The sequence below is a fragment of the Lissotriton vulgaris genome, chromosome 7 (genome assembly GCF_964263255.1).
Source record: "Lissotriton vulgaris chromosome 7, aLisVul1.2, whole genome shotgun sequence".
Taxonomy (NCBI): Eukaryota; Metazoa; Chordata; class Amphibia; order Caudata; family Salamandridae; genus Lissotriton; species Lissotriton vulgaris.
Genome location: NC_141695.1, coordinates 1,043,663,878 through 1,043,679,146, shown reverse-complemented (window position 1 = coordinate 1,043,679,146; position 15,269 = coordinate 1,043,663,878). Strand labels below are relative to the sequence as shown.

The 15,269-nt window shown below is 40.1% G+C and overlaps 1 protein-coding gene across 2 annotated transcripts in view; it reads right to left on the bottom strand.

The window, feature by feature from the left end:
- MYOT (myotilin) overlaps window positions 1–15,269 on the bottom strand; it is an 801,437-nt gene that overhangs the window by 323,494 nt on the left and 462,674 nt on the right. For both annotated transcript variants that reach the window (XM_086931487.1, XM_086931486.1), the window contains exon 10: window positions 5,118–5,711. In XM_086931487.1, the coding sequence (XP_086787613.1) occupies window positions 5,118–5,711 (594 nt within the window). The remainder of the gene's footprint in view (window positions 1–5,117; window positions 5,712–15,269) is intronic.

Below are 15,269 nucleotides of genomic sequence, written 5' to 3'. Positions count from 1 at the left end.
GCAGCTGTGCAGTGACATGCTAAGGCAGCAGTTCGTAACCTGTGGTCCAAGGATCACTGGGGTACCGTGATGCCAACTCAGGGACTCTGCACAGGCTTAGAAAATTAAATAATATTAACAGATAAATAAGGTGTATATAAATAAAGAAGCAAAATGTAAAATTGAAAAATTGTAAATGTTTTGTAAATGCGAAGAAATTGTAGCCAAAAATGTATGTTGGTCTCCTCCAATTGATTCATGGGAGCAGTGCCAGTGCCTCAACAGATTATAGAATTGATGATCGGTGGCCTAAATTGAACTTTAATAGGCTCCAACCCTACCATTAAAATTTTGATTTGCTTATATTAGTTTATGAATTAAACAAAATATTTTATGATTTGTGCATTTGTTTGATGAATGCTTGTTTCCATATTTTGGTGTATTGTTTTGCGGTTCAAATCATCAAAATTGGATTCCGATAATGAGTCCATGGGGTCCCTGGATTCCTGTAATGATTTAGTGGGTGGTCTCCGCATTCCAGCAATGATCAAGTGGAGGTCCATAGAAGTCAAAAAGGTTAAGAACCACTGTGCTAAGGGGTTTATAGGACCCTCCTTTCCCACTTCAAAAGCACCAACTTCGCACCGGACCAAAAGTAAATTGCCTCAGATCAACAACAATCTCGACCTTACCCTGGAGTTGTGTTGGCCTAGCTTATGTTTCCTAATTGAACATCCTTATAGATTCTCTAATTCACATACTGTTTTGTATCCTTCCATAATATGGGCCCAGATAGTTTTTTGGCTTGGGTATGGAAAGCAGAGTTTAGACCCTGAAACAGATTCAGATGTAGAGAGTCTGAATACAATATGTAATGTAATGTAAGTGAACATTTATAACGCGCAGCAATCGCTCCAAGGAGCATCTAGGCGCCAGATAATGATCCAGAGATGTAGGAAACAGGTTGGTGGTAGGTGAAAACTCATCCAACTGTTACACTAGGGCTCTAGCGCAAGTGTCCTGTAGCTTAAAGACCCAGGTTTTCAGTCCCTTTCTGAAGTCTTTTTCCTTGTCTAATGCACGTAGAGAAGGGGGGAGAGTATTCCAAGCTTTAGCTCCAAGTACTGGGAGTGATTTGCCGCCTCTCGTGCTAAGCCTGAAAATGGGGACCGACAAGTTCGCACTAGACGAGCGAAGAGTGCGTGTAGGGTGGTATCTGGCAAATCTCCGCTGCAAGTATTTTGGTCCTAGGGCATGGATGGCTCTAAAGGTAATTATCAATATTTTGAAAAGGACCCTCTTGGTTATTGGTAACCAATGCAGTGTATTTAGTGCCGATGTTGCAGATGATTTCTGCGGCCATTTAAGAACTATCCTGGCTGCTGCATTTTGCACCATTTGAAGCTTATGGGTGATAGTTTTGGTGGTCCCTGCATATAGACTGTTGCAGTAGTCTATCCTCGATGTCACTGAGGCAACTGTTACCGTTTTTCTGGCCTCCAGCGGAAGTACATCAAAAAACTTCCTGAGTCCTTTGATGATGGCAAAGCAGGTCCCTGCGACCTTCAGGGCTTGCTGCTTAAAAGACAGATTGCTGTCGAACGTGATCCCTAGATTCCGTGCCGACTCAGTTGTGTGGGGCGGGATTTCTGCCTTTTCCGGCCACCAAGTTTTGCGAACGAAGTTGTTATTCAGGCCCATGGGCACAATCTCCGTCTTGCCCGTGTTGCATTTTAGATGATTAGACTTCATCCAATTGAATGTAGCAGTAAGGCAACATTTGAGCTTTTCTTCCCATTCCTGTGTATCTTTGTCCATGACCAGTATCAGTTGAGTGTCGTCGGCATATGCCACTACATCAATTCCAAATGTCGATATTAACTTAATTAGAGGAGCAGTGTAAACATTAAACAGTGTTGGGCTAAGGCTCGACCCTTGCGGCACTCCCATCTTTATTTGCTTCTCCTTAGATCGAAATTCGCCCAAGGTGACTACTTGTCTCCTGCCACTCAGGAAGTTCTTAATCCATTCTAACACTGTGCCGGAGATGCCAGAGGTTTCCAACCTATTAATCAGGATGGCATGCGAAACCGTGTCGAAGGCCGCCGACAGATCTAACAAAATCAGGACGGCCTTCTTACCCTGGTCCAGTGCCATACGAATGGTGTCTGAAGTGAGCAGGAGGGCAGATTCCGTGGAATGTTGTGCCCTGAAGCCAGATTGATTGGGATGCCATGCTTCATTATCTTCCAGGAACTTGGCAATCTGTTTGTTTACACATGCCTCTGTGATTTTACATAGCACTGGAAGTAGAGATATTGGTCGTAGATTTGATAATGTGGTGGGATCGGACAGTTGTTTTTTTTGTAGTGGTTTGACTGCAGCTAGTTTCCTTTCTGATGGAATTTTTGCTGTGACCAAGGAGGAATTTACGATGCCATTAATCACTGAGTTAGCTACCTCAACAATCATGTGTAGCAGTGCTGGGGGACATGGGTCAAAAGGAGAGCCTGACTTGGCAGCTAAGATTGCCTTAGAAGTCTCCTCCATGCTGATTGGGTGGAAGGTCTCCAACTGGTTCCTTCCCTTGTTTTTGTCTTCTACCATAACCTCGGGAGTAATGAAGTCCTTCGTAAGGCCCAGCACCTTATCAATTTGTAGCTTAGCAGTGATTTTCAAAATAAGTTTTATGGTGAAAGTTGAATCCAACCAAAAGTTAAAAGGCGGCAAGGTGAAATAACACAGTGCTCCAAATCTAACTGCAAACACCAGCCACCAATATCATTTGAAGACGAAAGGAGTTCTATTTATTCAAAGAATCTATTCAGAGAAACGAAAACAACATTAACATATAAATATATAATTCCCATAGCAGATCAAAACCGTTCTCTAGCAGCTGCTTCAAAGTTTAATATGTAACAGCATGCTTTGGAAGCATGTGCACATTGAGGTACTTTCTATTCAAATAACGCGGCATGGATTTAGGCACTTAATCTGGTTTCATGCAAATATGTTAATTGATGAGATGTAAGGCCCAATTATGAGTTTGTCTGACAGTGTCCTCCACCACAATACATACATTGTCGAACTATGGGTCTGCCCACTTTGTTTTGAGTCGAGTAAATCGTCAGGTTTTCGACAGCAGGGTCCCCACTGCCACCACTGGCAGAAACCTTGAACCGACAGCCTGACGGATTAGAGGGCGTCGGTGTAAGACCATCACAGAGCCAGTCCTATTTACAGCAGACTGTTTGATTTAGTTTTTCTTTTTGAGACCACCAAGGAAAACCTGACAGTCCTGAACAGGAAAGACGTTAAACACATATGAAATATTCATGACACTGAAAAAACACTGAAAAAACTGGGTGTCAGGGTCATTAGTAGTTGGGTCTACAAAAACAAACTCCTGCTTTAACAGTTTGTTTGTGAAAAAGAAAACTGTTTGGTGTGAAGGCACAGATCAATGCAAGGCCGGTGGTGATCCCACAATATGGGGGGTGGGGTGGCATTTCGTCAGGGTGGTGGTTGTAATGTCTTCCGTCACAGTGACAGACACAGGCCACCTAGTCAACCCTAAATCAGGGACTTAGTTCTACGCTTCTGAAGTGCTTTCCTATCAATCATATAACCCCTGGTATGGCAATGTTTTACATTGCCTAACTAACACCAGTTTAGGAGCCACTTTACATTCCAAATTCAAAACTAAAATGGGAAGAACCCACAAGGAGTAGTGATCAATTCATTTATTTGAGTTAACTATTTGTCTGACTAAAGGGAAACTAACTGTACAACGATAGCTATGTAGTACCTTACTCTTAATGTAGTAATATACTGCCAGCGAAAAATGTACATACTTACACTTAGTGTACGTTGTGTTCAAATGTCGCTATGGATGGACCAACAGAAGTCATGAATACAGATCTCAGGATTCCAGCAATGTATGCACAACTCTTAAAACTATACTTATATTCATTTGGAGCAAAAGGGAATGAGAATAGATTATTTTTAAGGTGCTGTTCTACAGTCAATTAATATTAAATGTCTCTTCTGTACATTTGACAAATTGTTGTTTGAATTATTAGAATTAGAAATTATAGTGTGATTTAGAATAAAAAGATCTCACGAGGGACTTTTGTTTTTTAGAAGATAACATGCCTCCTAAACTTGTGTTTATTCTTAATTATGCAGAGTGGATCTTCATGGCTTCTCTATTGAATTAACACTCCAGTTAGACGTTTAACTGAGGTGGCGTTTCACCCAGTAATCTAAATTCAATGTTTCACCTGCAGAAAGCTGGTAGAAAGTGTGAGTGGAAAGGGCCTGAATGCAGACAATACATGTGCTACATGGCCAAATAATTCCTGAACCCACGTTATTCCAGATTCTGGACATCAAACCTGCAATAGTCAGTAAATGGGGTGCTGATGATAACTAAAATCAGTAACACCGGGCCTAGCAACCATCTTCCAAGCCAACTAGGCACGAGGGTTTTAATTGCAAAAGTGTGTGCTTTGATTCAGGCTATGTTTTTATAGTCAATGAACTTTGGAACTACTACAGATAGAGCTAAAATCAAGAAAGAAAAGAGAACCATAGAAAAAATGATATAGTGTATGATAGGAGAGTAAACATTATTGGATTGAAGTTTTCAGAAGAACCATCATTCGAAGCAAGACATCTCTATGCAAGAAAATGTCAATAACGTGCCTGCCATGCAGGTCAAAAAAACTCCCAGTGCCTCAGTCCATTTATTTTTTGCTTTCAAACCCAACCACCTGCTTTTAGGGTTTGTCTTTAAAAAGCAAAAAACAATGCCTATCTGTCCGCCATGCCGCAATGACATGGCAGACTGGTCAGGATTAAATAATTTGACCAAAAGTGCTTCTGTCACATCAACACAATCTCTTATGGCAAAAAAATCCTCATTGACCCAGCAAGTAACTTCAGATATGAAGGACACGTGGTACATTAATCACAATAGAAAGCTATCCTTTCCATTACTTTATACTGCTGATTTAGCACTATTACGCTTCAAATGGTGCACAATAGTTCTTCCAATAGCACCTCATTTCAGAAATTCCTACTGTAGGTTAAAATAAGAGAAAGCCAGGACAACGTTTTATATTCATAAACCTCACCTTGATTCCACAGTTGTAGGAGCTTTGTGATTGTTCATATGATCTGTGTGCGAGGGCAACACTGAGCTGAGGTAAGCCGCTGGTGATTGACTGTGCATCAAGGTCGTTTTCTGCCCTTGCGAGGAGCTGGGGGAAAACTGTGCAGCTGAGGAAACTGTTTGACGGGTAGGTTCCATGGTTGGTACAAAGGAAGTTGAGGAGAAATATTTTGGAGAGTTTATGGACGTTGATGATGGAGAATGTTTCTGCTCACCAACATTATGAGTTTGATTTGAAGGTGATTTTACCTCAAAGTTAGATGTTCCAGTTCCTTGAGATGACCACTGAGCTGGGTGTGTTGGCTGTGCCTGGATAAAATGTTTTGGACGCTCATAGTTAAACATGCTTGGTGGAGGCACAGAGGAAATGGAAACACGGTCAGGACCGCTCCCACAGGATACACCTGGTCTGTTCTGGATGGTATTGTTGTGGGAAATGTAATTTGGAGAGATGGTTGATTGAGCTTCAGGTGGAAAATCTTGAAACTTCCTTTGGTCGACCGTCTTGGTTGGAGTGGGGTCTGGTGTGCAATCTCTGTTGGAAAGCTGTGTATTCCTAAATATGACAAATAATAAACACTGTTGACACGTCCAGAAAAACATTTCATTAAGATGCAACAGCTGGAAGAGTGTGATAGTCATGCTCTAACATTGCCCATGCTTGCTTGCTTTGCTGTTATCCCTGCGCCCAAAAACGTGTCCACCTCTACATCTTTTTACTCTTAATTTTTGCATAGTCTAACATTCATATTTTATGTTGCCAATGAAAGATTCTTACCTTAGCTGGTATCCTCACCCACTATATAGGAAAATTACATTGCTCGCCAGCCTTAGAACCAAGAAAGGTTCTGTGTCTTGGCTGATCGGAACATTAGGTGTATATTCAGAACTTAAGTTGAGTCTTCAAACCTAAGTTATTTCATATTGTATTTTTATATTTCCAATCAAAATATGCTGCCATCATTATCATATATTGGATGTGTGCCGTAGATTGTGTACAGATTAAATATGCTCCTTGCAATAACTTTCCTTGAAAGTCTGCAAGCAGCAAAGGGTAAGACAGTTCATGGTCTGCCCTTCGAGATGGACCAAAAAGCAAAGAAAATCTAATGTATTGTACAAATAAAATAATTGCCATAGGCCATTAGTGCTACAAAAATACATTGCACCCTTCTCAGGTCTAAAATCTAGCTTTATGCGCATTTTAAAGTAAAGGAAATAATAACTTGACTTATGTGTATCTGGTATGATATGTTTTGTTTATGATGTCAACGGAGTTGTGACATTTCTTTTTCTGCATGAATATAGGCAACAGAGTTATCAAGCTTCCCAGACAACTCCAGGGTGATGGTAAGTTTGAAAAGTGGCAAACCTGTGCCTGCATATTTTATTGTCAAATGCCTTTAGTTTTTATATTATGCGTTGATATCTTATAGAATATAAAATGATCTGCAACCAAAATAGCTTCCGTGTTCATAATGTACATATTTTTTACTTTAACTAATGTTCCCTTCTTCTGGGGTTATCTATTTCAAACTGGCAGAAACAATTTCTACGACCTTTCATTTGTTGTGATCAGCTAATGACCCAGCTACGTGAGTAATGTTGGATATATAGGTTTATAGATGTAGCAAAGTACGTACATGGAAAGTAGTGTTCTTTCGTCCATACTAAACAATTTCAAGGCATAAAGCACCCAAATACAAATCTAGCAGCACGTGCAAACGATTGACAAACACATTCACCACACACTGCTCCCTTTGGAGGAAATCAAGACCCCGCACCTGTCCTGATGCTGTTGGCTTGCTCTTAAGTGTAATGTGCTAATTTCTATGTTTAGGTGTGAACTCTATCTAGCTGGAGGGGGCAGCTGAAGTTTCAGTCAAGCTTACAACCTTAAAGTTACATTTGAACATTTAACTTTTATTTGAATTAAAAGTAGCCGAAACAAGCTTGTAAAAATCGAATATGCCGCTAGTAAATAAATAATTACTTTTTCTTCTTTGTTCTAAAAATAAATCCTATAGCAAGTAGTATACATGACATCAATTTACTCTGAACAGATACACTTCATTAGTGCAGTAAGAAGCATTGAAAGGTAGACAGACGCCTCATTATTATTATACAACTCGATTTCGGTTCAATTATACTTGAAACAAGCTCCTTACCTATGCCCGGCGTCACCTGCTGCTTCGCTGACAAGCGCAGGGCATCGTTGCAATTTAGTTTCTTGTCATAATCCCAGAGACCTTTATCAGCTGCCATGGAATGGCATTTGCCACGCAACTCCGCCCTCTCTCAAAAAGGGACATCAAAATAAGAGTCCCAAGTACGAAAACTTTACAGCTGGACTGACGGGAGCGGAGCCTGTGCAAGAATGTACGCTGGGATATTTGTAGGACAGTGTTCTATCTGAACTGCATTCAAAGTTGAAGCATGCTCAAACCATTCGTACATCTTGTTTCCGAGCTTACATTGTGTGCTTCATGTCAGGAGAAGCGTGGCCTGAAAGTTGCCATGATGCTTGTGTATTTTTAGCACTAACAGCGGGCCGTGTACGAAGTTATTAACAGACACCATTCTCATTCCCATACGATGACATTTACATCATATTCAAGATCATTTATCAAACAGTATTTCAGTGTACTTCGATTAAGATATAGATTTTGGCACCATTGAAAAGGTTTTCAGTACAAAACGGCATATTATATATTCGTTCCTATTTATGGCATTGCTACGATAAATAATATATTGTACTTTATTTCTCCGTTCACTGCTATTCATAGGAATGTTTGCTTTAGTAATGTAAACAGAAGTGAGCCCCTCTTGTGTTCAGTGTTTTATTAATATAATCAGCACTCTCATGACCATACCCCACTCATTTTAGTATCCACACACTGAACCTTGTTAAATGAAAATATTTCTCTTTTACTATAATATAAAAAGTGTATTAATTAAAATATTCTCCTAAAATAACATATATATATATATATATATAGCTTTTCACTCCTTAAAAACCAAATTATTTCATATAAAACTCTACATTATATTTCATCAGTGTTGAAAGCCCATTTGAGACAATTTAAAAAAAAAACATAATAATGTCACATTCCAATATGTACAATTTAACTACATAATTTCATCATCGAAGTACACAGAGAAATCATACAGTAATTCTAAAGTCGTCGACGCAGCGTTTTGTGGATGAAGTTTGATAGACACCACCTTCTTCAGGACGAGAACATATTTTTGACAACAGAAGTCTCTCTGCATCTGTTTTTCACCGATCCCTTCCTATTTTCCATGCTGGTTCGAGAATGTGTTAGGATGTGATATTTTCTTCTATTTATCTCCTTGTTACCCCTTTCAGGAAGATTGTAATTATTCTGTTCACTTCCTCTCTTGCAATTGTAGGATCACTCTAAAAAATATGTTCTTGTCCTGAAGAAGGTGGTGTCTATCAAACTTCATCCACCGAAACGCTGCGTCGACAACTTTAGAATTTGTGTGTGATTTCTCTGTGTACTATGAGGGTAAAATTATGTAGTTAAATTGTACATATTGAATGTGAAATGTATGTGTTTTTTTATGAAATTGTCTCAAATGTGCTTTTAACACTGATGAAATATAATGCAGTATTTTATATGAAATAATTTGGTTTTTAAGACGTGAAAAGCTATATAAATGTTATTTAAGGAGATTATTATAATAAATACACTTTTTATATTATAATAAAAGAGAAGTTTTTTCATATAACAAGGTTCAATGTGTGGATATTAGAGTGAGTGGGGTATGGTCATGAAAGTACTGATTATATTATTAAAACATTGAACACGAGAGGGACTCACTTCTGTTTACATTGTAATTGACCCTGTCCCTTTTCCGTTATACCTGGGCATCTCTCACACTATTGTGGTGTTTTAGTAATTACATTTCAATCTGATAAAATAGTCGCTCATTGAGGGCTTGGTGCACAACATGCACTAATGAGGAACAGTTGACAGGAGGAGCCCACATTACAGCTGATGATGTGTTACATCCTGTACCATCATATTTCGATGTTTGCTTTGTCCATTATGTATTTCAGTGTTTTCCCCCTCCCCTTTTCTCTTATCCTCACTGGTTCTTCCTGGCTCGTGCTGAGAACGGGGGACAGATTAACGCTCTAAAGTGGCGGTTTGATTGATTTGTTAAGGCTGGAGAACTTGACGTGTGAATAAAGTGGTTCCTTCTTGACTTACTTGAGTTGGAGTCTCATTATTCCCTCGCTTTTCAACTATCCTCTGGAGACGAGGAGGGTGATCCGAATCTGAGTTTGTTGGACTGTAGTGATGCGGCCACGGAGAGACGTTGTTGCGCATCATCTGAAGGTTATTTGTTTGGACCACCGATCTCCCGCTTACCGGAACTGCTCCGTGTCACACTTTGCCTCCATGAGAGCATTTCGCTTCTTTGGGATAGATAGCATTTCTTTCCCCACATGTCAGGTACACCTGGGGGAGGAGGCCAGGAAGGATTAACTTTGAGGAAACCAGCAAGGGATACCTTTTGGGTTAAGTCTCGTTTTGGGAGAGAGCAATCTTTTTGATTTCCACACTTTACCAGTCATTTGTGCATTCCAGCCTGGGGCAGACATTTAGTATGAAGAAGTTTTATGGAGATTCGCAATGGTTAGTCCTGTGTTGAAGTATTCACAAGTTTATTAGGCCATACTGTTGTTTGATGCGCACAGAATTAAACACAGTATAGAGTCCTGGACAATTACAGTGACATTAAGTTCGTATTATTGTGGATTTTGTGTGTGAATTTGACCTATGTCAAGTATGCAATTGGATCCTCCTTTAAAGTTTTTAATGACAATAGGAGTGCCTTTCATTCCATGCAAGAGATGGAAGAAGGAGTTTTCCACTTATTTCAAGTCTATTGATAGTGAAAAAATGGCGTCAGAAAAATGGAAAAGTATTTTATTACACTCTCTAGGTTCTGAAGATCAAGATGTTTTTAGACCCCTCCACAAGACTGAGCCATTCATAGGAGAGGACGATCTTGACGAATAGGATGAGGCCACTTTGCGATTGGATGCACGTTTTAAGCCCACTTTAAGCACAGCGTTTAGAGATATAATTTCTATAATAGGAGTCAAAAAGAGGAGATAAGCTTTGATTATTTTCTAATGGCACTTAGAAGCTTGTCCAACACGTGCAATTTTTGAAATGCTCTCATCAGTGGTATTTCCAAAATTGCACATGACCAAAAATGGTCAACACAAACAATAAGCGTATACAGGAAAGGTTGCAGATTTTGGGGGATCTGACATTGGAGGAAGTAGTTATTTGGGCGAAAGCAAATGAGTAATCTATGCATTGGGTGAAGGAGGTAAATGAGTTATGTATAAGAAAAAAAGAGGATGAAGCATTTTACCTCAACAGTAAAAGAAGTAAAATTGAAGCATCAAAAAATTGGCCTAATAAAACTAAATAACTAGTTACAAGTTTGGTGACCCATCACATCTAGCATCTTCAAAGAGTTGTCCTGCTGTAAACAAGTAATGTAATATTTGCGGAAAAAGTACATTTTACAAAAGTGTGCCATAAAGCAAAGAAACAAAACAAGTCACACATCTCTCAAGTAATAAAGGGCGCATTGAGAGATGTAGGTAAATTTAACCGTTGTGGAATCTCTGACTAAAAATATGGTACTTACGGTAAGAGGAGATGGTGAGGAAGGTACCAAGGATTGTGTCAAACCAGTGATGTGTTCAGTGCTGGCACATGATAGACTATTGCTATAAATGACTGATTCTGGTCAGTTCTGGTTCTCTTTTCACCATCATCACAAAATCCTACGTTGAAGCACACCTTGGAAATAAAGTAAAACATCTCTCGCCATCAGACATACAAGCAGTGACTTTTGATGGTCGACATCCAATTTCTAGGACATTTCAGAACATGCTCCAAATTCAAGGGGAGAACATCATATTTGAAGATATATGTAGCACAGAAAGGTGCCAATGTTTCAGGTTGGGAAGATCAGATAAGACTTAGAATCAAGTTCAAGGTAAGTGATATGAAGGAGCAAATCATGTCAACCTTTCCTAAAGTTTTCTCTAAAATAGTAGGAAAACCACAGGGTTTGTACATGAGATTAAGTTAAAAACTGATGCTGAACCAATGAGACAAAAGGTGAGAAATATACCATTTCGTGTGAGAAGTGAGGTACAGAACCTTTTTGATCAATTGCTGTGAGACGATGTCATCAGGGAGACTGAATCATCAGAGTGGATTTCATCTATTGATCTAGCTAAGAACGGAGCTAGAAGCCTCAGACCTTGTGTGGATTTGAGGACTCTCAAAGATAACATCTTCCTGGACAGAAATCCTTTGATAACAATCAATGATCTGTTGGCATTATTACATGTTTCTTCTGTCTTTTTCACACTTGACCGCGGAAATGCGTACCACCAAGTGGAATTGACATAGGCTTCCAAGTCCTTAACAGCCTTTGTCATACCATTTGACACTATTCCAGTTTAAAAGGATGCCTTTTGGACTGGTTCAGCTTCTCCGGTATTCCAGAGAATGATGTTCCACATTTTTAGACACAGAAGAACATGTTAGATGTTTTGAAGACGATAGGTTGCTATTCTCCAACGGTGGGGAGGAACATGGTGAGATCCAGATGGAAGTGTGCAGGAGACTGTCCAATAAAGGTTTGGTGTTAAGTTTGGAAACATGTAAACTGTTTGAATCACAAGTCAACTATTTGGGTCATGCCATATCTTACAAAGGAGTATTCCCTAAGGAAAGTCTTGTTTATGTCATTAAGAATGCTCCTGCACCTTATGACCAGGACAAACTCAAGACAGTTATAGGGTTGTGTGAGTACTACGAAAGGTTTGTTCATACCTTCGCAAACCACGTGGAACCACTGAGAAGTATGTTTTGGAAAGGATGTGAATGGGGGTCCAGAGCAACAGCATGTCCTTGACTTTGTCATGACCCGTATTATGAATGCTCTTGCCGTACAACCTTTTTTTCCAGAGGGAGCAGGTGGGTAATTTCTGTAGATGCTAGCGCTCATGGGCTTGGGGCTGTGTTATTCCAGAGATCAGGCAGTTCAAAGTGGGTGGTGGCCTATGCATCCAGAGTTTTAAATCAATGTGAATGCAAATACTCTGTCATTGAATGGGAACTATTAGATTGTGTTTGGGCTACTAGTCATTTTCAATACTTTGTTTGGGGTAACAGGTTTACGATCCAGTATGCCCATAAGGCACTGATTTTCATTTTGTCTCCGGGCAGTGGGCAGAATTGAACACCTTGCATTACGAAATTGAGTTCAAAACTTCAAGAATATAATTTCAACACAATACGTGTGTCAGGTCAGCAGAACCGAACAGCAGATTGTCTAGATTATTGTGTCATAAAGAAGGTGAGGATGATAAGCCAAATGAGGATTCTTAAGTAGTAGCAAATTTGTGTGCGTGGTCAATGGAATGGAGATGGATGAGAGTAAATGGATAACAGAGTATGAAAATGATAGCAAATTAAAGCTGGGTAAAAATACTTAAGAGAAAGGTGGCCTTTGAGTAAGCATTCAGAAGGCTCACTTCACTCAAGTAGCATCTGAGTTGTCAGTGAATGGAGAGCTTTTGTTTTGCAATGACATGTGTGTGCCACCTAAAGGATTCCAAAGCTGTTTGCTGGAGATGTGCAATAAACTATACATGGTGTAGTGTAGTCCCTATATCCCTGATAGGCTCTGCGCATTGGAATAATATACACTATAGTTTTGAAATAGGACTGAGGTCAGTATGTCTCTATGGAGTACATTAAACTTAATTACTTGTGTGTGCCAGCTAACTCAGAGGTCACTAGAAACTTCTTGATTAAACAAGAAGGGATTAGTTTCTGACAACCGCATAAACATGACAACTTTGTTTCCTTTAGAATCGGAACAATCTCAGAATCGCGGAAACAATAGATAACAGTTTCACTCAGTCAATCGCGCATGCTTCATTTCTACTGAGTTTACAAAGAAATAGGGAGTTGGGCGTTTCAATAAAAGGGTTTATTGAACAGTCTTATTTCTCATGCAATAAATATGAATTGCTACAATCGTAAGACAGAATGTGAAGTATAATACGTACAGCGTTTGCAGTAAGATAAAATAATACGTATACCTCTTAGCAACAGATTTGGTGTACTTGACATGGTGGACTGACCAACCCCAATTCATATCTGTCCTCCGACCCGGTCTAACCAGCTGTGTGACATCACCCTGGGTATGGGGGCTGAGGTGTCGAAACGTCAGCTAGAGTGAAGTGATGTGTTGGGGCATGAAGATAGAAGTAGAGATATGATAGTTGGTATCTGTGAGGAGGTGGGGAATTTCATAGTTGATGCCAAATATAATAATCCTACAACTAGTGAGGAGGGATTATTCCCCAAATGACAGTGACTACTGATAATAATTTGGGTCCCCTGAATCCATAAATAGAAGAGAATTGGAGGTGACTTCTGAGAGTCTGATCGAAGCAAGATCAAATGGCCCCAAGATTCTGTCATGGAATATTGCGGGATTAATGGCTAGATTAGAGTTGCCTGATTGGGGTGATTTCATAGACTCCCATGAGATTTGTCTATTTCAAGAAACCTGGGCCTTATAATCTTTATTTAGGGTTGGCTTCACAGCGTATAGTGAAGCGACAGTGAAGGGTCCTAGGAGTAGACCATCGGGCGGGGGGTCTATGTATTTGGGTGGGTATTCATTTAGGGTGCATGGTGAAGAGAATTGAAATCGACTCGCCAGATATTTTATGCATTCTTCTCACTCAGAAATCTCCCTAAGCCAGTCATGTATGGGGATATATCTCCAACATTGGATTGCGTGGGGGCCCTTCTTACCTCACTCTCAGGGGAAGTGTACCCCATAATAGGCGGGGACATCAACTGCTACTTTGAACCCCTTAGTGGGTTGTCATCATCTATCACCAGCGATGAGGATTCAATATGGTCAATCCCCGCATCTAACACCTACCCGTTAAAGGGGTAGACCCTTTTGGTCCTGCAATTGACCTCTCTTACCCTCACGAATACGCTGAGTGCTTGCAATGGCCGGTTTCCGGATAACAGTCCTGGGCATCCTACTTTTGACAAATTTGGCAGGCTACTATAATAGACTAAATCTTAATAAACACTGAAATCTGGCACAAAGATGCAAAGCTTTGTGTCCATCCCCGGGAAGAAAGCGACCATAACCCTTTAGTCGTAACTTTAAAAGCCCAGTTGGTAGAAATAGGGCAAGTACTGGATTCCCACCAACAAGAGTACTTAGTAGTGGTTGATGGAGGGCGAAGAAACCGCTGGGGTACAATAATCCAATCACCGGATCCGATGGCAGATATGTATACATGCATTATCCCTCTCCTGGAAAAGGCAAGCCTTTTATCAGGTAATGGTGTCAGTGGAGAAGAAACTACAGAGCTTGGAAATATCCACCAAGATTTGTTTGTAATCCTGCCGGACTTTTTTTATAGTAGTAAATCAGCTAAGAGTAACTGTTTCAGAGAAAAAAACCTTTGGTATAATCTGTCGTGTAGGGATGCAAAGAGAACATTGCTGTTAAGCCTTAAGAAGGGTGACAGCGTAAGCATAAGGGAAAGTAGGCTTTAAAAAAAAAAACTATTTTACGAGCAAAATCTGAATGGGAAATGGAAAGATGGCAGGCAATTAAGAATGCCTTGGACCATAAAGACACAAGAGGTTTCTGGAATTTAGTCCATACCGGAAGAATTGAGGGAAGGACTACCATTGAGCCTAATATTGGCGAGGACACCTGGCCTCTTTATTTTAAGGATCTGTATTCAAGCCCACACAATGCCCCCAGTACGAGCGGGATTTAGGTCCATTGTCAAACTTTGGACTTTTCTGGGGACACACCGCCTTGTACATTGGCTGAGGTGTTCGCTGCCATTGCTATGGTATTACCAAACAAAGCTCCCGGGTTAGATAGAATCCCCGGGAATTTGTACAGAAATGAACAGGTAGTGTGGGCCCCATACCTCCAATTACCAATTATTATTTAATGCAATCCTTCAAGTTGGGCACCACCC